The following is a 21,180-nucleotide window of genomic DNA, read 5'->3' as shown; positions in this document are numbered from 1 at the left end:
ATGTCCACCCTCTGGTGCAGGGCAGGTACTGAGTAAGAATAGAAATGCACCGTAAAGGAATTAACAAGCACATAACACACTCTTTTTGCACCAAGGTCAAGAAAAATATGAAACTGAATCGAGGAAAGGGGAGTATGTGGTCCGGGGCTGGGCCTGAGAAAGGGCTAACATTTCCACACTTCCTGACACATGCCTTGCTCCTGGGAAGGCACAGCATGTTCCCACATGGCAGCCCCAATTCTCTTAGTGGGGAAGGGTGTTATTCTCTGCCCTGTACCTCGAAGGGTCACTGGGGCTGCCACCATTACAGTTCAAAGTCTTCTCAAATCTAATTCATCACCTTTCTTGTCCCCACCTCCCAACTCCACCTCCAATTCATTAGGCTCAGAGCTACTTTGGGGAAAACAAAACAAAACAGTGAACCGAATCAAAGCCCCCTCTAATCCTTGCCAGGCCGGCCGCACTCCGATAACAGGACGCAGTTGCTCTCCACAGGAGGCCCTTTCCCACGGCCCCGCTTGCGGCTCTACACAAACCAGCGCTCTGGCCCTCCCCAGGAGATGCTAGGCCGCGCGACCTGTCACCGCCCTTCGCGCCTTCCCGCCCTCCCCCGAGCCCGCGCACGCCCAACCCGCGCGCCCTACGCTGGACCCGGCTCCCAGCTGGTTCCCAGCAGCGCGCACGCGCGCGCTTCCCAGCCCGTGAGGAAGAAGAGGGCGGGGCCGAAGGGGCCGAACCCGCGGGGGGAGGGGCGGCATCAATCACGTGACGCGGTTTCACTGTTTACACGAGGAGCGGGCCCAGCGTTCGGCCTCAGTCAGGCGCTCGGCTCCGTTTCGGTTTCACTTCCGGTGAGGGGCCGCCTTAGAGCGGGCGGCGAGCCGACGGCGAGCGCGGGCGGCGGCGGTGACGGCGGCGCCGCTGCCGGGGGGCGTGCGGCAGCGCGGCGGCGGCGGCGGCGGCGGCGGCTGGGCCTCGAGCGCCCGCTGCCCACCTCTCGGGGGCGGGCTCCCGGCGCGAACAAGGCTGTAGAGAAGATGGAGGAGCTGGTGGTGGAAGTGCGGGGCTCCAATGGCGCTTTCTACAAGGTACTTGGCTCCAGGGCAGGCCCCATCTTCGTCCTACCTTCCCTCCCTTTTCTTCTCGGTGTCTGCAGAAAGGCAGGCCTGGGGCCCTCTTTCAGAGCGCTGCTCCCGGTGTCCAGGGCGCGCTCGGCGGGATGTTGTTTGGGAGGGAAGGACCGGACTTGGGGCCTGTAGGAAGCTCCTGGAGCCCCGCTAGGTCTCCGACTAGAGGCCCCGGAGCCTACCGGGATGAGAAAGGAGCAAGAAGAAGAGGGAGCCCTTCTGAGGCCAAGCCCCGCCAGGGAGAGAGATGGGCGAGGGCCGGCGACAGGTAGAAACGAGATCCGGGCGGGAAGGGCCAGATTCGGTTCTAAGTGACCGCGAAGGCTTGTTTCTTCTTTCCCAAATATACTCTCTTGGTGGTGTCCGGGCCTGACGTGTGGGTCGGTGTGGATGAGCAGGGGGCGCCCCGGCGGGGTTGCCTGCAGCCTCGCCAAGACGGTTTCAGGTCTCCTTTGGCTCCTGTGTTCCGGCCCAGCATTGGGACTTGGGAGAGCGCCCCTGTTCTGGGCGAGGGGTGTGGAGATAGAGTAGTAAGAAGCAGGAGTCAGCACCGTATCACAATGGCATCTGTTTTTGGCTGGCCTGCCTTTGTGAATTTCAGACGCAATTTTAGACCCAAAAGTTTCAGGAAGACCTTAGGATATCTGAGCGATGCATTAAAGAAGTTGGGATTATTCCTGGCCCCCTCCCTATCTATAAATTCGGGAATATAGATGCTTCAGCTCCTAAAAACGTTAGCAGCTCTGCTACTTATAAGTATTCTTTGTGTTTAAGTCCTCGAAGACCTGAATAAACGCCACGAAACTTCAGGAAATTAACTGGGAGTGCATAAGTACTAGGAAATTTTACTAGGGAATGTTTGGAAATATTTTTGTGTTCTTAAGAACTTGATTTTATTCTCTTTGTAGTGTTGCTGTGGCCTGTATTAGTTGCTGTTTTAAATAGGCATTGGTGGGTTTACTGCATTTGTTGTAGTTCATTGAGTATCAGCTAATGTCTTACATTTTTAAATACTTAAAAATATTAGATGCACCATAGTGTGCATTCGTACCTACTTCCTGCAGATCTAGAAATCTACAAATTCTCATCTCCTCTTGAATGTCCGTAACTTCTGTAAGTAATATCCCACCTTACTACAGTTCGTTGGCAACAGAAGGTGCACGTGGAAGGAATCATGAAAAATAGCTATTTCCATTGTCAAACAATTTAAAAACTTACAGAAAAACGTTTCAAACGGAGCATGTTTTGCTATAGGAAAATATGCGACTTGAATATATATTTTGTGCTTGCCAATTTTATGGGAACATTGGAGAAAAATATTTCATGAATGAGTAAAGTATACAAACAGATCCATACTTTCAACAAAAAGATAAAGCCTTTTCTTGTGGAGTTTTTTTTTTTTTTTTTGCCTCTTTTTTTTACATAGTATGTTCTTAAACTTACCAGTACAGAATTGTTTCATTTGACTCTGCAGTCAATATTTTCATTGCAATTTATTAGAGTGACTTTGTGTAGAACCGGTCTGGGCCCTAGATTGGTAGTTTAGGTCACTAGGGATGTGGAACTAACTATAACTTATGTGCAGGGGCTAAAATTTAAGCACTGTTCTAATCTGTTATAGTTTAGATGCTAATCTTACTATCTTTTGGTGAAGTTGGCTTGCCATGGAGGATGAGTAACACACCTAGTCTTGAAGGATTTACTGGCTCCAGTGATTGTGCTTGCAAAGATACTGGAACATAAATGGCCTCTCTCTTTGCTTTTTATCTCCCACTTTCTTAAAGCAAGTTGCTTAACTTGAAGGTGGATAAAAAAAGAATGGTTGCCCTTTGGTTCCATGAGGGAAAATGTAATTCTTGAACAAATATATGTAGAAAACTTGCTTTTATGTTTATGTAACTAAGGTTGATTTTTAAGAAAACCTCCAAACATCTGTATTGACAGAAGAATATTTTGAATAATGAAAAAGGTTTAAATATTTATCTGACTTAGAAAATTGCTGTTAGAAAAGTATTGAGTTTCCTTTCTGGTGAGGTGGATGGGAAAAACGGGAAGTAAAGACCAATTTTTAAAAAATGAATTACTAGGGAGAAATATTACAATTATGGAGGAAAATGGGAACCTTGTTCATCAAATTGATAGAAAAGTCTTCAAAATCCAAACAAGTCAAACAACTTCATTATAATTGAATTCAGACTTTGACAAGCAGATGACAAAACTATCGTATTCCAAAGGATAATGCTTTCTCTCTCTTGAGCACATTGTCCAAGTTTGCAATTTATAAACTATATAAAATATATGCAAGGAATGATTTCTTTCTGTAAAAATGACTAAAGCTCAAAATTCAGAATTAACAAAATCAAGAAGCCTAAATCCTAAGATTGAAACAGTGCTGTTCACAGTTTAGTTTTGCCTTTGGTGTTTATTAAAAACTTAAAAGTTAGACTTCGTAATAACCAGCATCACTACTTTAATCCTTATATATTTATTTGACTTAGAAAGCTTTGGTCACATGTACCAATTATAGAACCCTATGAGCATTTTATTTAAATTAGGAAGAAACATTGACTTGAACCTCATAAAATCTTGACAAAGCATTTCCTAAGCAAATAATAATGTTGAAATACAGTCTTTCTTCTAAGGGCATCTGCCCCAAATGTGGTTTTCTTTGGACTAAGAGTTTTGATATGTGCAGAGTGAATTAACTCCATTTTAGATGTAGGATGCATGTCATTACAATATGAAGACACTGCATGTATCCTCTTAAGATTTCTAGGTTTTCTGCATTAGTATGAAAATTACTAAAGGTGGATAAATCAAAAGTTAAGATGCAAAACCTTGTTTTCTCAAAATAGAGTGGCTGGTATCAAATTCATTACTGTAATATGGTGTCATTATGCTCATTTGTAATAGTATTGTCAGATTGTATTTTAATATATCTTATTTTTAAGTCTGGTATCTGAAGACACTTTAATTTCCTGAGAATTATTACTATAGCTAGCAATTCATTAATATAAAATGTACAATTAAGAGGAAATGTTTAAAATAAAGACATTGGTGGCCTTACATGTTATTTTAGCTACATTGCCTGCTATAAATCAGTTTTATTACACATAAACTTGCACAAAGTTTATAAATTTACAAACTTCCATAAAATGCAGATAAACTTGCATTCACATTTTCTCTGATGTCTTTCCAGTTAACTTTGTGTACAAGTGTAATTCTGCACTTTGAGGAAGTGAATTATTAAGTGAACCACATTTTGTCCTTCTAAATTCATGTACTCTTTTTCAGTGTTTTATATCCATGGATACATCATCCTCCCCCCCCCCCCCCCCGAATGGCACATTTTCCAATTCCACACTCTTGTATCTTGATAACCTCAAAATTATTAATTAAATGCAAAATTCCATGGCCTAGGACTTGAAGTTCTCATTCTTGCCCAATATGGGAATCTGTTTCCTGAGATGATTAGTATCATATTATGATCATACGTAACAGGTGCTGAGTGCTTGCAAGGCACCAGGCACTGTTCTAGGTGCTCTACCTCTGTTTATTAATTCTTTCCCCACAATCCTAAGATATACTGTTGTTCATCTCATTGTTTAGATAATGGTGTAGATAGAGGTTATATAAGTAATTTACTTATAAGTGTTAGAGCTGTTCGGGCTCAGACTTAGGATTTGAAATCAGTCACTTCTTAAAGAAATTTATCTTGAAGATATTAATTGGATTTGATTTCCTACCCAGTTCTCAGTTTCATTGTAATCTTTGTATTTGTTACTGTAACATTGCTTTGGCATCCTATACCTATAGTTGTATAGTTATGTTGCCTTTTTTTTACTGTTGATACAAGATGTTATAAAATGTTTTGTCTCTAAATCAGCTTTTTTTTAATTACTCTTGCACCTGTACATATTATACTATTATTCTTCATTTGAATGCCTATTCAGGAAAGATAAAGTTAGAATTCTTTGGCCCTGCCAGGACATTTGCTTTTGTTACTTACACCGGGAGCTTATAAAACTGAAGCATACAAAAATTAATGCACAAAAAAGGAAAGTTAATAATTCATTTAATACTGTTTTCTCTGTACCTATGTTATCTTTTGGTCAGGGAGAACAAGAAAGAATTGTATTTTGCTCAGAATTTATGGGAATTGCCCATACAAAGTCTAATGTTCTGGGCATGTGCTGTGGTTGGAAGGACTGCTGATGAGGTTTATTGTACTTTTTCCTTTCTATTTAGTTTCTTTACAATGTTAGTGCCAATCTACAAAGGGGCACAAAGTGATAGCCCACTTTATCTTTGAAGCCTTGGGTTGGAATCTTATTTTGTCACATTTCATGTGTCCTCATCCTCTATCTCTAGTAGGGATATTTTACAATCTTGCTTTCTCTAAAAAATTAATTTTAATACTGCATGTGCTGTCATCGGTAGAAACCTACTGATAATGTAGTAATTGTGTTCAGTGGTGGGATTTACATTGAAACTTCTCTACACATTAATCTCTCTTATGACTCCTATTTGTAAGATAGTTTACTAAGCTAAGTGGTTTGAGGTATCATAGGAGAATGAGAGTTTACTTAAATATGGATGGGTTTTCTCACTTCCATTCTTCAGTCCCAGTAATGTAATGTTTGATTTGGATAGCTCTAGTCATTACACACTTTTGTAAGTATGGTTCTGTGATTGCTTCTTTGACCCAAGTTGCCAGTAAATCAGGGCTCCCATGGTGATTTAAATTTTCTGCTTATTCCTTTGGTCAGGAACCTGTATCTCTTTGTGTGTGTGTGTGTGTGTGTGTGTGTGTGTGTGTGTGTGTGTGTGTGTGTGTATTGTCAATGAACCTTTATTTTACTTAGTTATATGTGGTGCTGAGAATCAAACCCAGTGCCGCACATGTCGGGCAAGTGCTCTACTGCTGTGCTACAACCCCAGGCACCCTATAACTCTTCTTAACTGGTATTTTATCACCTTTCTCAAATCCCAAAGATTTTCATTACTTTTTCCCCCAGAGTCTAAACTTTTAGTGTTTAGTATCTTTGTGGAAATATCCTTTTCTGTTTCTATCCAATTTTTTAAATCTTTCCTTTTTAGACTTTTACTTATTTACTTCCCACATCAGCAATCATGGTTTATGCTATGATTATGAGTGACTAACTCTTATATCTTCCAAGGAAAACTGTTGAGTGACTATGACATCTGTAGACTTCAGTCTTTGATCATCGACAGGGGCGCCTGGTTTTGCAGCCCCATTAAAGCCTTTTTAAAAATATGCAGTTTTGTTGGAATGTTACTTTCCAAAATGCAGAACATTTATGGTTCTGCATCTTTTATGAAATGTGTCTCTCTTCCTGTTATCATTTATTGTCACCTATGTGTATAACGTTATTATTCACAACAGGTTTAGGCTGGTCCAGTTCCTAACTTGCAAATGAGACATCTGCTCATTATTGGAGATTACCTATCGGAGATTACCACAGCTATTATGTGGTGCAGCTAAGATTTTGAACCTAGATTTGATTCAGACCAAAGTACAACTTCTAAATTCAACAACCCCCAGTTACAACCCTAGCTTTCATCCAATATAGTCAAAGTCCCTTTGTGCTTTCATGAAAGCTGCCACCTTTTGGAAACCTCACAGGAATCTCCTTAGCTTATCTTCTCCACAAACACCAACTTTGCTTGATAGGTAGTGACCATAGTAAAATGTAATTTTCACGTTGATAAGGTGGGATGATAGTGCTCTGGAGGCAGCTAGAGAACAAGGGTATGAGTGTGAATGTTGGAGGGGGTATAAGAAGGAAGGGCAGGGGCAAAAGGAGAGTTATTGGAGAATGAGGAGATGTAGAAAGATATGGAACCCTTGGAGTGATACTTTAGTGAAACATCTTAAACTCACAGGATATGTTTGTCCTTGGCGTGTGTGCGCGCGCGCGCGCGCAGGCTAAAGGCTACTGATAGTTTCTTTTATTCTACTTATTAAAGCAGCAACCAGAGGGTATTACGTGCCTTCTGTATTCATTTAATATGCAAACGATGACTAGAAATGACTGATTTTGAAACAATCATGCAAATATCTATATACAGATAAGCCTCATTAACTCAAAGGCAGCAGGCCTGTTGGCTGTGATGATTACTCAAACCATTTCTGACACTCTACATCCGGAATTGCCTTCAGAGTCTGTGAAAGCTTTTTTTTTTTTTTTTTAATAGTCAACACTTGCAGATCATTCTCCTTTGAGAGAATGTTTGATTTTAGGAAATAGGCAGTGTCATGAATAAGTGTGATTAAACTGGGCAATAACTTTTAGGCAAATAAGGAAAAATAAGAAAGTAGCAATGTAGTAATAAATCTAAATCTGACTAGAGAACTTCTTTGGTGGGTCTTAAAAATCAACATTTTAAAATGTTTTAAATCATCACTTTTTAATATAATAGCCACTGAGCCTTATGGTGCTATTGAGCACTTGATATGTGCCAAAAGTGAATGGGAGAAAGATTTAAATTTTTATTAATCTTAATGTAAATAACACATAACCTGTAACTATCATGATAGCACAGATTTAGATAAGGACTACAGTATTTGAAAGTCACTTGATTTACTGAGAATAATTCCTCACCCAGCTGTAACAAGGTTCTGTTAGCTGACAACAGGATTTACCATTTGTAGCATATAATTTACAGTAAAGAACAAATGTTAATTACTGCCAGAACATGCAAACATAAAACTTTAGACAAGGATGGAGACAGAAGCAGTGGCCCTTCTTAGGAAATATGGGATCAGTCATTTAATAGTAGTCTTAACTGAACCCAGGGGCTCTTTACCCCTGAGCTACATCCTCAAACCTTTTCATTTTATTTTGAGATAGGGTCTCAGTAAGTTCACACAGCTGGCCTTGAACTTGTGATCCTCCTGCCTCTACCTTCTGAGTAGCTGGGATTATAGTCATGTGCCACCATACCCAGCTGTCTTAATTTTCTAATCCCATCTCCCAAATATACATTGTTAATTTGGTGTTAGCTGTCGTGTAAAGACAAGGGAGAAATGGGGGCTAGAGGGATCTTCCCCTTTCTCCATAATTTTTATGAAGTACTTTATAAAATATTAGAGCCAGAGTGACTAACTCCTACATCTCTAACTTAATATCTGGCCCCTTTGTTGCTGAAATAATAGGCAAACAACCTCTTTAAGCAATGGGACATGTACCATTATGAAATCTGGCCATATTTCTCAAAATATGCTGTAGAAAATGTTGGTAATTTAAATATAGCTGAGTAAAAATAAGCAAGATCAGCTGGGCACAGTGGTGCATGCCTGTAATCCCAGCAGGTCAGGAGGCTGAGGCAGGAGGATCAGGAGTTCAAAGCCAGCCTTGGCAACTCAGCAAGATCCTGTCTCTAAATAAAATATAAAAAAGGATGTGCCTCAGTGGTTAAGCACCCCTGGCTTCAATTTCGGGTACCAAAAAAAAAGAAAGGCAAGATCAAAATGAGGGGAAGAAAATGCAGATATACCCACACTTAACATAAAAATAATAATTCAATAATTTAGCCACCTTAGGTATTGTAGAACACAGAGAGGCCATTATAGTCCACCGTGAACTTTCTTACAAGGAAACTTTCTTTTAAGCATAGCTTTATTTTTATTCATTCTGATATTGCCAAGGTTTAGTGTCTCTGTTTAAATTGTTTTCATATCAGTATTTTCCAAAGCCCTGACTTTTTTTTTTTTTTAGTAGTCCTTAGTTAATGCTTGACTCACATGCTTTAATTTGATATTATGGGGAGTTTCATGTTTTAAAGAATGTGTTTGCATCAGACTTTTGAAGACATATTTGTTTATCAAGACATTCATCAGATGCCCACTATATCCTAGAAATTGTTCCAGTTACTGAGGATACAGACATCAAAGAATGGTCTTAATCCAAACTAATTTCTTTTCCAGTAATTATCTAATATCCTAAATCACAACTGTTTACTGTTTTCCCCTGAAAATTTCATAGCATTATTCCTTACATTTAGGTCTCATGCATTTTAGTTGATATTTGTATGTGATATGAGGTAAAGATCAAAGTTTATTGTTTTGCATGGATATCTAATTGTCCTGACACCATTTGTTACACTTATTCTTTCCCATTGACTTTTCTTCACTTCCTTGTTGATAAAGGATTGATTTCTATCACACTTAAAGCTGTTTCTCATAGTCTGATCCTTTGTTTTTGCTGCCCCCTTTGACCTGATAGAATGCTACTGCATCCTACATTTTCTTGGTTAGCTAAATCTTCCTTATCTTTTGAGGTTCCATAGAAACCTGACCTCTTTCAGTAAGTTTCCCTTATCTACCTACCACCACCACCAACAACAACACAATATTTTTTCCCCAGGGCTGGGAGAGCAACTTCTTAGGCAGGTGATCTGCCTAGTACCTAGTAAGTATTCATTAGGTTAATACTAGGCACTCTGAAAGACAACTAAATAAAATAAGACCTGCTGGGCATGGTGATACACACCTGCAATCTCAGCAACTCTGGGAGGCTGAGGCAGGAGGATGACAAGTTGGAAGCCAGCCTCAGCAACTTAGCAAGATCCTGTCTGGAAAAAAAAAAAAAAAAAAGAAGAAGAAATGGGATGTATTCATTGGTATATCATCCCTGGGTTCAATACCTAGTACAAGTAAATAAATAAGATCCAACATTACCCTGTGCAATATTACTGTCAGTGAGAAATGGAATAAGCTTATAGTAGGGATAAGCACAGAATGCTGAGAAACCAGAAGATAGGAATGTAATCTAGTCTTCTGGGTTTTCCCGTAGAATGGGGACATCTGTCCTGAAACCTGCAAAATCAATAGAAGATAACTAGGTAAAAAGAGGGGAAGATAATAGGAAGGAAATAATAACATTTGTTAATGGATTACAACAGATCTATGCTGGCTGACGTGTGGCTCTGGAGCAAGTTTCTTAATTTTGAATAATACTAGCCCAAAGTGTACCTCCAGCTTTATAGTCACCGTTACATTGTAATTTTCAGTATACTTACCTCTTTTATGAGATGCTGACCTCTGTGGAGCAATTTTTCTTGTTTAGTGTTTGAACTGTCTCTTTTCCTAAAGCCCAGCGTATAATAGGTGGCAATATAGATGTGACAAATGGATGAATAAACTTCAAAAATGGGCTTTTTCTCAAAACTCCATTTTATTCTTATGCATAGAATGTTTCTAAAATTTAACTAAAAATGGTCTTTAAGCTCAAAAGTTAATTGTATTTTTCTTATAGGCATTTGTAAAGGATGTTCATGAAGATTCAATAACAGTTGCATTTGAAAACAAGTAAGTGTCTTAATTTTAATGTTCAGGTTCATGTAATATTTCATGCTAATTCCTCTTTATTTTTAAAATTCAAATCTAGTCTGAATTTTTTTCATATAACTGACCAAGAAGTTCCTGAAAAACTGTTAAATCAGTGGGATTACTGTTCTCGTTAATGACTTCATAGGTCCCTATTGTATAATCTTGATCCTTACTTTAGTCCCTTTGTGAAAAAGAAACCAGAATCTTCTGTATTAGTGACTGACATTGTAAATAGGAATATTTGTGATTTTTATAAAAGATGAAAATGAAGGGATTCATGGATATTGGCAACAAAAACATCTGGGTTTTGTAACACTAAATCTAAAACTGATTATTGAAAATGTTCTCTAGTATATTTTATGAGAAACAATCATATTTACCCATTACCTTCATATAGTTATAATCAATAATAAGTTCTTTTATGCTTTCTTTAGCTAGATCAGAAATAAAAATACTGTATCTGGAAATATTAGTTGTATGAAAGTATAGATATTAACATTTTATTGGGGGAGACAAGCTTTTGACACATTTTTTGAATACTAAGCAACTATTTTCATAATAATCATTCAAAATACTAAAGTACATATAAACTAAAGTGTAAATGGGGCCACAATCCATTAGGATTTTGCTGAACTCTGATAAATGGCCAATAGATAAGTCAGGGTTTTATGTATTAAGAGAATTAATAGTATATCAAAAGCAGGCTGCAAATCTGTGGAGACAAAGTCGATTAGTGGCTGCTTAGTATTGGTTTGGGTCAATGAATGTATTCTAAAATGACTAGTAATGATTGCACATATCTGTGAACATATAGTAAGCCACTGAATTGTACATTGAAATTGGTGAATCATGTGGTTTGTGACTTTTATCTCAATCTGCTAAAATGTAGTACATGACCCAGATGTACTGAGTAATAAATAAAAACATGCTCTAAAAAATTAAGTGCAGGCCTGCATTTAATGTCCAGTAACTCTTGTAATTAGATTGTAAGTAGGTTCTTTTAGCTGGCAGTAGGACAAAGTAGTAGTATCCTTAGATGCCTGAGACACATTTGGAGGGATGGAGATAAAAGGATTGAGAATATCCAAACCTGTCCCCTGGTAATCGCAGTCCACAATGTGAGTTTGAATAATAGAAGTCTTTCTTTGAATACCTAACCCCCAAAGTTTTAGCATTTGCCACTTCCTCTTTTGAGTATCTGTGGTTATACAGTAGGCAAATTCTAATGGAGGAATTTTTGATAACTTGGAGAGTAATTTTTTTCTTGCAGTTACACTCTTAACCCTTTACTAGGTTAACACTGTTTGCCATAATAGGAGAGTTAGTTTCTCCTGTAGTTGGTAATATGAAGTACTAAGGAAGCACTCATTCCTCTATTTATATAAAATTGTGTCTAGCTGATACATTGATTTATCAGATCAATTCCCTTTGATTTTCAGCCAGATTTCTACTGTAAATATAAAATTATTCTCTTCACCTAATTATTTATCTCCTGTATCATATCTATCATATCTGCATAAAAGTATCTCTTCAAGCTGTGTCTATTGTCCTGTGAATTTGAAATAGACCATCAGTTTTTCCTTGTCTTCTTGGAGAATGTTTGAGTTAGAATACTGACTTTGAGCACATCAGTAGGATTTGAAAGGTCCCTACCAGAGTAGTCTCTTTGCCTTTCCTTTTGTGCGTCAGTTTTGGTTTTCTGTCTAAAAAATAAAAAACAGTGTTTCATAGAACTTTAGTTGATATTTATTCTTCCTTTCCTGTCAACCATGAGGAAACTCCTGTTACAATACCACCAGATTGTTTTAGGTGCTTTATTTTTACTTTCCATATTTCACGTTTTTAAATATTGAATTTGAATTTTTATCTCTATACACTTAAGAATTAAAATCATTTTCATTCATTGGAACCAAGAAAATTATATTTTGCATTATTACATGCCTTACAAATTTACTAATGATTTTATAACATATTAAAGCCACTAATTTTCAGTTAGTATAAAAAGGCTTTTCTCAAGTTAGGACTTTTTTTAAAAAAGTTTCTTTAGTTTTCAAGTGTGTGTAATAAGTCAGGGGAAGGGTTCAGTCTGATCTCAGTACTATTTAGTTTTCCACAAATTCTGACTTAAATCACTTGTCTTCTTATATCCCTTTAGAAAATAAAAATCAGTACTTTCCTCAATAGGATATTGCTAAGAAAGCCCTTTAACATAACTTAGACATTAGAAAGAACAGATTGTAATATTTGCTCATGAAACACCCCAGAAAGAATCCAGAAGTGACTGCTCCAGCAGTTGAATCCTCTAGTGTTTTGCAAAATTTCTTTTAATAATTTATATCTTTGTGGGTATGAAAGAATAAGTTGGTATCTTTCAAAGTTTTCCTTATCATTTTAAATTACAAAACATAGACAACTTAATTGAACTCCTATAGGCTGTCTCCATCGGGTTTCTGTGGTTTAGGAGACCCCCACCAACCCAGTGCATGCTGATACGTCATTCTGATCAGCAGCCAGCTACCCATGGAATTGACCGCCTCGTGGGATCTAAAATTTAAAGGGGGAAAAGTGAGTTGTGAATTGCTAATGTGCTGACTGCCCCATTTGCTTGGGAATTAGAGGGCAGTTTCTTTGATTATTGGAATGTGGTTAAAATTCCTTTGCAAGTACAAGTTTGTTGATATTACTAACAGTTATTGATACTAACATTTAATTTAAGCATCAAAGGAAATTATGTTATGGCCTTAATATTTAAAACTTATAGTAGTTGAAGTTATTGAAGAAAGATGTTTTTGAAAATCCATTGTTGATCTACTGTGTTTATAGAAATATTCCAAGTGGAAGTACAAGGCTGCTGTGCTGCATGCAGACTTTGTTGAAATGTGTCTATATTGCCATTATGCTCCACTCAGCAAAGATTGGCTATTTTTAAAGTATTTGCTTCTTTTAACTAGAAAAAGAGGGTTACACTTAACCCAAAGTTAATGGCAGTGAGTTCACTGTTACATTTAAACACCAAGAGCATGTTAAATAATTACGTATTTGCTTATTTGCAGCTGGCAGCCAGAGAGACAGATTCCATTCCATGATGTGAGATTCCCACCACCTGTAGGTTATAATAAAGATATAAATGAAAGTGATGAAGTTGAGGTGAGTCCCCCCTGCCATAACATTAAGTACAGAAGGAGTTGTGTGTTTAATTTGCTTTGGCTTTATATTTATCTGTCTCTACTTTGCTTTTAGCACTATTTAAGCTGCCTTGATTTTCATTACTGAGATGGATATGTGCTTTTGACTGGCCCATCTTAATAATGGTTTTAAGTGATGTACAATTAATTATACAATGTTTAAGGTTGTCTTGTCTATTTCAGCAGGACTCAAGGAATATCTTTTTTTAAGTACTGGAGATTGAACTCAAGGCTTCATACATGCTAGGTCAGTGCTCTAGCACTGACCCAATATCTCCACCCCATCTCAGTGAATATCTTTAAAAGTCATTTCCCCAAGTTCTTTTGCCCCTTAGTACTCTTCCCTTTCCTTTAGTATAAGAATTTTTATTTGACTAATATATTGTTTATAAGTGTGTCCCCATTTTAAGCAAAATGGATTAGGAAAATTTATTTTACAAAGAAAACAGATCATTCTATTTAATAGAGCCATGACCTGAAATTTATTTCTCTAGCAGTGAATTTTCCTGGTGTATTTTTTAAAACCTGCAGCTTTCAGTTGATATATATGGATAAAATCTCTTTTTCATAGAATATACTGTGAACAACTTGGTCATCTGCCATTGAGCTATTTGACCAAAATTTTCTATGGAGATTTAGCACATTATCAGATTTGTAGTTTGTGATTTTCTGTTGAGTGGAAATTGGTTTTGTATTTAAGGCACTTAAAATCTCCTTTGTGTTAATTTGTATAGTATCATCCCTGTCCTTCCTACCCCTTCATATTTCATTGTGAGCTGCTTCTCTTTTTTCTCAACAATTAGCATAATGCCTTATTCATAATTGTAACTTTATGTATATTTAAAATGTGAAGAAAGCAAGTAAATACACATATGTAGAGGTAAGGCAAAATGGTGCTAGGTCCTTGTCCTTGAATTCTTATTTTCTGCTCTAGGTACCAGAGATGCAACAAAACAGGAGAGTCTCTCCTGCCTTTGATAAGGTCACATTCTAGTGAGGATAGCTAGTATCATGGCAAGTGAAAGTCATGAGGGAAAAAAAAAATCAAGATGGAAGGTAATATAGGGGCAGGAGTGCTCCTTTAGATAGTAGTTAGGGAAGGTCTCAATGTCCAGGTCTGTATTGTTCTCTGTAATTTAAAAATGGAAATAAAATATTATTTACTGAACAAACATGTTCCGAATACCTACTAGATGTAAGCAGTGGGACTTGGTTTTGCAAGGGATCCTAATAAGGATCAGAAATGTTATCTATATTTCAAGACCTTTTGCTGTATACTTATCCAGAAGACTGCAAGCTCTCCGAAAGCAGGGGACAAGTCTTTTGGTCTGTCTATATCAGTAGTATTCATAATAGTGTTTGCTGGAGAGGTAAAAGCGGACCTTTTTGTTTTTCTCTGTAGTCACATGACATGTGGAAATCATTGAGATGCTGTTGCTAGGATAACCTCACTGTATTACATAACAGTTCAGGTTATTTCTTTGGCTAGAGCAGAGTCTAGAGAGCAGTGGAAGCCAGAAGGAAAGGTACGTTAAGTTGTATAACCATTAACTTCAGTTGTAAAAGGGAGACAAGTTTGAGCCTTTGGACCACTTGTCAACCTTAGATTCAGTACCCTTCTCTCCTCAGTGGGCCTCTCCTCTCTACACCTCTTGTCTTCCATGCTTCTACTTTCTGCTTCTGAGTACTTCTGTCTATCAACATATATATTGTATTGTTTCTTTTCCTATTAACTATGATTTGCAAGTGTCTTCACAAAAGGTTCCATGCAGCACATCGTAAGTGAACTTTGAAGTGATCACCAGAGATCGGTTAGAAGAATTGGTCCACAGTATGTGAGAGAGCAGGAATGTGATATCCAGAAGATTGCCAGCGTGGATTTGTCCTTTTTAGTGGAAAGGAGGCAGGAGTCCCAACAGTAACCAAGGATCTGTCCCTTTAGTCCCCAGGAAGCAAGAAAGCCAGGGTGGTATCCCTAGTGGGCTGAGTGGTGGGTTGGTCGGTGATCTTACCCCTTTAGTAACCAGGCAGTAGAACAGTGTCAGTAACTTCTGATTAGTTTATTAATTATTTGAGTAAAACAAAAAAGCAAGTTTATACATTTTAGACACATTTTTGTAGTTCACTAAGAAGCTAAGGAAAGTGCCCATGTTTATGAACAATCATCCTTTCTTAAGCATGCATGTTCATAGTACTGAGTATTATTGAAGTAGAACAAAGCACTAGGTAAACTGTTTTTAACAGGGAGCTCCCAGGCAATCTTAGGTAGTTTCTGATTATATGTCTTTGTCTAGCTCAGGGTAGAGACAGGGCTATAATTTGAAAGCATATGGTATATGATTTGAAAGACAGGGGCATTTTAAGAAAATTTCCTCAATGTCTGATAATGTATAAGTTTTTATATTATGTTAATCATAAATATTCTGTGTTGCAATTTTTGTGTAGGTTTATTCCAGAGCAAATGAAAAAGAGCCTTGCTGTTGGTGGTTAGCTAAAGTGAGGATGATAAAGGGTGAGGTAGGAAAATGCATATTTAAATTTTTTTCTTATACTGTTGCCTTCTGTAAACCTAGACACTGCATTTAAGTTGGGATTTCTGTTTGAATTAATATCAAATTTGAGTTACTTTCCTAAAATGTTTTCACCGTATGTTCAGTATATTTCATATGTTTTAGTTGATTGATTTTTTTCCTGTAAACAATTTATTTTGAAAATAATCCAGTAGGTATAGGTTTTACTCTTGATTTAAAAGCTATGAAACTGTGAGCAGGAATGATTTTATTTATTTCTCAGTTTTATGTGATAGAATATGCAGCATGTGATGCTACATACAATGAAATTGTCACGATTGAGCGTCTACGATCGGTTAATCCAAACAAACCTGCTACAAAAGATACTTTTCATAAGATCAAACTTGAGGTGCCAGAAGACTTAAGACAAATGTAAGTTTGTACACAAGAAATGCTGAAAACATACAGATGATGCACAGTGAATTTAAAAGAATATAAACTTTAAAATAGTACAAGTCAGTTTTATATTCAGTGAGCTTTGGCAAAAAATGGTTTGGTTTAAAAAGTAATGGGAAAAAACTTATTTAGCTTTTCCTAGTTATTATATAATCACAGCCAGATTTGGTGCCTGTGTAAACTTAGTTGACTAGATACATTATTAATGTACATAATGTACATGTTTTGTAAAATAAACTTAACATTTTGTGGATTTTAAGATTTCAGAACTGATAAAAACAGATAATTTTGTCAAGTCAAATTCTAGACTACAAAAGTTTCTCCAGATTTTTCCCTTTTAGCTAAAATATTTTGAAATGTGCATTAATCAGGGTTAAAGAAGATTGAAATGATCTTTATAATCTTTGATGTAGAGTGATGACAAAAGACTTTAGATAAGGGATTCCTTTTTAAAAATTTCATCAAGGGGATATAGTAAATCTGATTTGGATGTACTACAACTCAGATAAATTGCAGGTCAGAATACATAGAAATCCTTTTTTATCCTATAGGTTGTGTATATATGTAAATTTTTCTGTGTTCTCATTCATACTTATTCTTTCCTTCAAGTTGGTCAGCTGTTTTGAAGGGAAAAACAAAGCAAAATTAGATACCCAGTAGCTATTCCTATAAGTTTTCAAATATTGACTCAAAGAGTCTACTAACTTATAATGTAACCAAATTTGGGAAGCCTGCAGAGGAGAGTGGTTCCCCTAAATATGTTTCCTTTGGTAATCTAAACCCACAAGTAATCCCTGTAGAGCACAACTATTTCTTTTTCCCTTTCTTTATAAAAATCAAGTGCTTGATTTGACTATTTCAAAAATATACAACAAAGTACCTAACCTTTTTTTTTTTGTGTGGTGCTGGGGATTGAACCCAGGGCCTTGTGCTTGCAAGGCAAGCACTCTACCAACTGAGCTATCTCCCCAGCCCAGACCTAACCTTTTTAAATGGGCATAATGTATTTTGCATAAATGAAATTTAATATGAATCCATGATTCTTCTAAGTGTAAATCTGTGTCTGAATATATTTTTGCCAGTAGTTGGTAATTACTCAACAATGGTTTTCTTTTTATTTCTAGGTGTGCCAAAGAATCGGCACATAAGGACTTTAAAAAGGCAGTTGGTGCCTTCTCTGTAACTTACGATCCAGAAAATTATCAGCTTGTTATTTTGGTGAGTGTTTTCAAGTTGTCTATTTTTGGTTTGTTTCATTTGGGCAATTTGCTTTGATAATAACGTTGTTAACTTAAATTATTTAGTCCATCAATGAAGTCACTTCAAAGCGAGCACATATGTTGATTGACATGCACTTTCGAAGTCTGCGCACTAAGTTGTCTCTGATACTGAGAAATGAAGAAGCTAGTAAGCAGCTGGAGGTATGTCACTTTCCCTAGCACTGCTTGTTAAGGCTACCTAGAATTAACTATACAGTTCTAAAACTTGAATATGGGCAGCTTATCATTCATTTACTTTTTCTTAATAATTCCATGTAGCTTAGAAAATTAAATTGTACAAATTCATAATCATAGTAAAGTTTTGTTGCCTGAGGGTTCAAAATTAAGCAGTTCATGTATTTGATGGGACTTCTGGTCAATTCATTTTTTACTATAAAGTTTGTCAAAGCTGCTAATAAAATGAGGTAATGCTTCTTCCATATAACATATTATCATTAAAGTACTAGAGAGTATTAAAATATCTAATCATATTCCTTTCATTATGTATGTTTATCTCTGTTTAAAAGGGTATAGAACTTCTTCATTCTAATTGGTTGTCACTCTTTAAAACTCCTGTCTTCAGATTCCTGCCAGAGGCTATTTCCCTAACTTACTCTTTCGTCTCTTAAGGTGCATTTTATCTACTTTTATTAATCCTCCTATAATTTCCATCATCATACATTTGTTTTCATTGATAACTATCTAGTATTTCCATCCATTACCATAGAAACTAAATGGATTATGGTTCAATACGCCAACTCAAGTAGATTACTGTCAAAATCCAGAGTTCCTTATCATTATTCATTTCATCAGGGGGAAAGCATCAGTTGAAATAGTTAAAAAAAAGAAGTTCCAAACTGCATTTTTAGAGAGAAGGTAGTCAAGGCTATATTCTTTAAAATGCTATGAAATTTGCCACATTCCAACTTGATGTGTGATTAGTGAACTTTTAAAAGAGGAAAATTTGACTGTTTTCCTTATGGCCATGGAGGTCTGTTTGATTGGTTGTTTTTTGTTCTGTTTTTTTCTCTCATTCTTTCTTGATGTGCCTGTGTTCACAATTTTGTGGTTTCTTTAGTGATTGTCTTATAACTTATAGGCCAGAGCAGCTTCCTTACTTTCATTGTGAGTATTATAAAATACACTCATATGCCTCTTCTTAAACATCTAATTCTTCTTAAATGCTCTATTACCATGTCTTTGGCTTACCATTTGTCAGTAAATCATCAATGAACCAAGTTAATGAACCAGGACTCAAAAAGCATGACTTCTTGGAAAGTCCTAGGAATACTTAATGAATTTTATTACTACTCTAATCTAAAAAATGGAAATTGCACTTGCAAAATTATTTACATTAGGTATATTCATTCAAATTATCAGGTGTGTTGAATAATGAGAAACTAGTGTGCATGCCTGTCTTTCTTCACTACTAATATTAAAGAGATTCACATATCCCTATAAGAAATTCCCATTTTCAACATGAGCCACTAATACGTTTGGTTTGCATTAATGGCATGCTAGAACTAAACATTAAAATTTTATATGCTATTTAAAACACAGTGATTATCCACAAGTTTGGGGTATCAGTGTAATTTAGTTTTGTCATTACTGAATATTTGAAAGAGCTCATTATACTTGTGGATCCAGATCACAAGGTCTTACAGACTCTGCTCTCATTTTAGGTTTCAGATGCGTACATAAGTTTTAAGTCTTTGGCATGCTGTAATCATTCAATTTAACTTCTGTATCAGCAAGTCTTAAAGTTCCTTTTCTTAGGTTTGGGGAAGAGGGAGTGTGTTCTTTTGATGTCATCATTTAAACAGAAGGATATTTAGACTACAGTACATAGTGATAAGTTATAAAAAGGCACTATTTCCAGAAAAAAATATCCTTTAATAAATATGAAATAAAATTTTCTACAGAGATAGCATTTTTAGTGGTTTTGGTTAAACAATATTGAGTCTGTCAGATCCAGTGAGCTGGTGTTTATTTGGGAACGTTTGATCTGCTTCTTAATTACTGAATTTGTTGGTATTGGTTAACTAAGGGAGCCTTACAAATAGGTTTTCAAAAGTTACCTTGGAAAATTGTCAACAAGCTCTTTCCTATTAACAAAAGACCAAATAGCATAGACCTTCAGTAATAACCTAAAAAGTACTTATGCTGTGGGACATCTTTTCTAAAATTAGTTTTCAACTGAAACTAATTTATAGGCCCCTGGTATACAGGGTCAAGATAATTTACATGGCTGACCTAAATACAGTTGTCTTAATAGTTGATAAAGCATATTCATCAGATGTGTATTTCTCTTCAGAGTTCAAGGCAGCTTGCCTCAAGGTTTCATGAACAGTTTATTGTACGAGAAGATCTGATGGGTCTAGCTATTGGTACTCATGGTGCTAATATTCAGCAAGCTAGAAAAGTACCTGGGGTCACTGCTATTGATCTAGATGAAGATACCTGCACATTTCATATTTATGGAGAGGTAAATAATTTACTAAATATCCCCCTGCCCAAAATCAGTATTGCTGCTGACTGATCTTTTTGTCTTGAAACTGTCCCCCTTTTTATTAGGATCAGGATGCAGTGAAAAAGGCTAGAAGCTTTCTTGAATTTGCTGAAGATGTCATACAAGTTCCAAGAAACTTAGTAGGTGAGTCAGAAATAACCATTTACAACACCACAAAACCTAAATTCAGGTAAACAATTTTTATACCAATAGAATCCAGTTTTTCCTCACTCAAGGGTATCATTTAATTGAGTTGTAATCTTTGAAATACAGTCTGTTGCTACCGTGTTGAGAAAGTGTTGACTGGGTATGATACTCAGATTACATTTTAGAATATTTGCAAAGGAGATCACTTAGGTAGTTAAAACCCAGGTTCCTCACTGTATAGTTTCTCTATCTTAAAATTGACTGGCTTCTTCAAAAGGAATGATAGTTGGGATCTTTATAATTTGGAGTAGATTGGTATTTGATTTCCCTAAGGGGGCTATAAAATGATAGCATTAATTTTAATTATCTCAAGTTGATAATTGAATGCAGGTTACTTAAATCTAGTACATTTTAAGCTAGAAGTAACTGTATGTCTCTGGGACTTTCTGCAGTCAGTGGTAACTTCTTATTTTGACTTGAATACTGTTCCATGACCATCACCATAATTAGTGTCAGCAGATATCTAAGAACATTTCACCAAACCCTCCCAAGTGATGCAGGTACCTTTAGTACAACATATCAAAACTAGGTGTAATTCTATCAAGAAAATTAAATGTGCTTTTAATTTGTAA

General features: G+C 36.6%; 1 protein-coding gene across 7 annotated transcripts in view; it reads left to right on the top strand.

The window, feature by feature from the left end:
- The first annotated feature begins 783 nt into the window (after positions 1-783).
- The window catches only part of FMR1 (fragile X messenger ribonucleoprotein 1), a 35,100-nt gene continuing 14,703 nt past the window's right edge, over positions 784-21,180 (top strand). For 6 of the 7 annotated variants that reach the window (XM_079124342.1, XM_079124340.1, XM_079124341.1 and 3 more), the window contains exons 1-9: positions 786-1,088; positions 10,409-10,461; positions 13,536-13,629; positions 16,113-16,184; positions 16,461-16,609; positions 17,758-17,851; positions 17,938-18,054; positions 20,207-20,377; positions 20,467-20,545. In XM_079124342.1, coding sequence (XP_078980468.1) covers positions 1,038-1,088; positions 10,409-10,461; positions 13,536-13,629; positions 16,113-16,184; positions 16,461-16,609; positions 17,758-17,851; positions 17,938-18,054; positions 20,207-20,377; positions 20,467-20,545 — 880 coding nt within the window. In that variant the 5' untranslated portion in view covers positions 786-1,037. Of the gene's footprint in view, positions 1,089-10,408; positions 10,462-13,535; positions 13,630-16,112; positions 16,185-16,460; positions 16,610-17,757; positions 17,852-17,937; positions 18,055-20,206; positions 20,378-20,466; positions 20,546-21,180 lie in introns of all 7 variants that reach the window. The other variant, XM_079124343.1, reaches the window with a different exon arrangement.

This window comes from Sciurus vulgaris (assembly GCF_902686455.1).
Source record: "Sciurus vulgaris genome assembly, chromosome: X".
NCBI lineage: Eukaryota > Metazoa > Chordata > Mammalia > Rodentia > Sciuridae > Sciurus > Sciurus vulgaris.
Note: the sequence above shows the minus strand (reverse complement) of the source record. Positions and strands in the feature narration are given on the sequence as shown.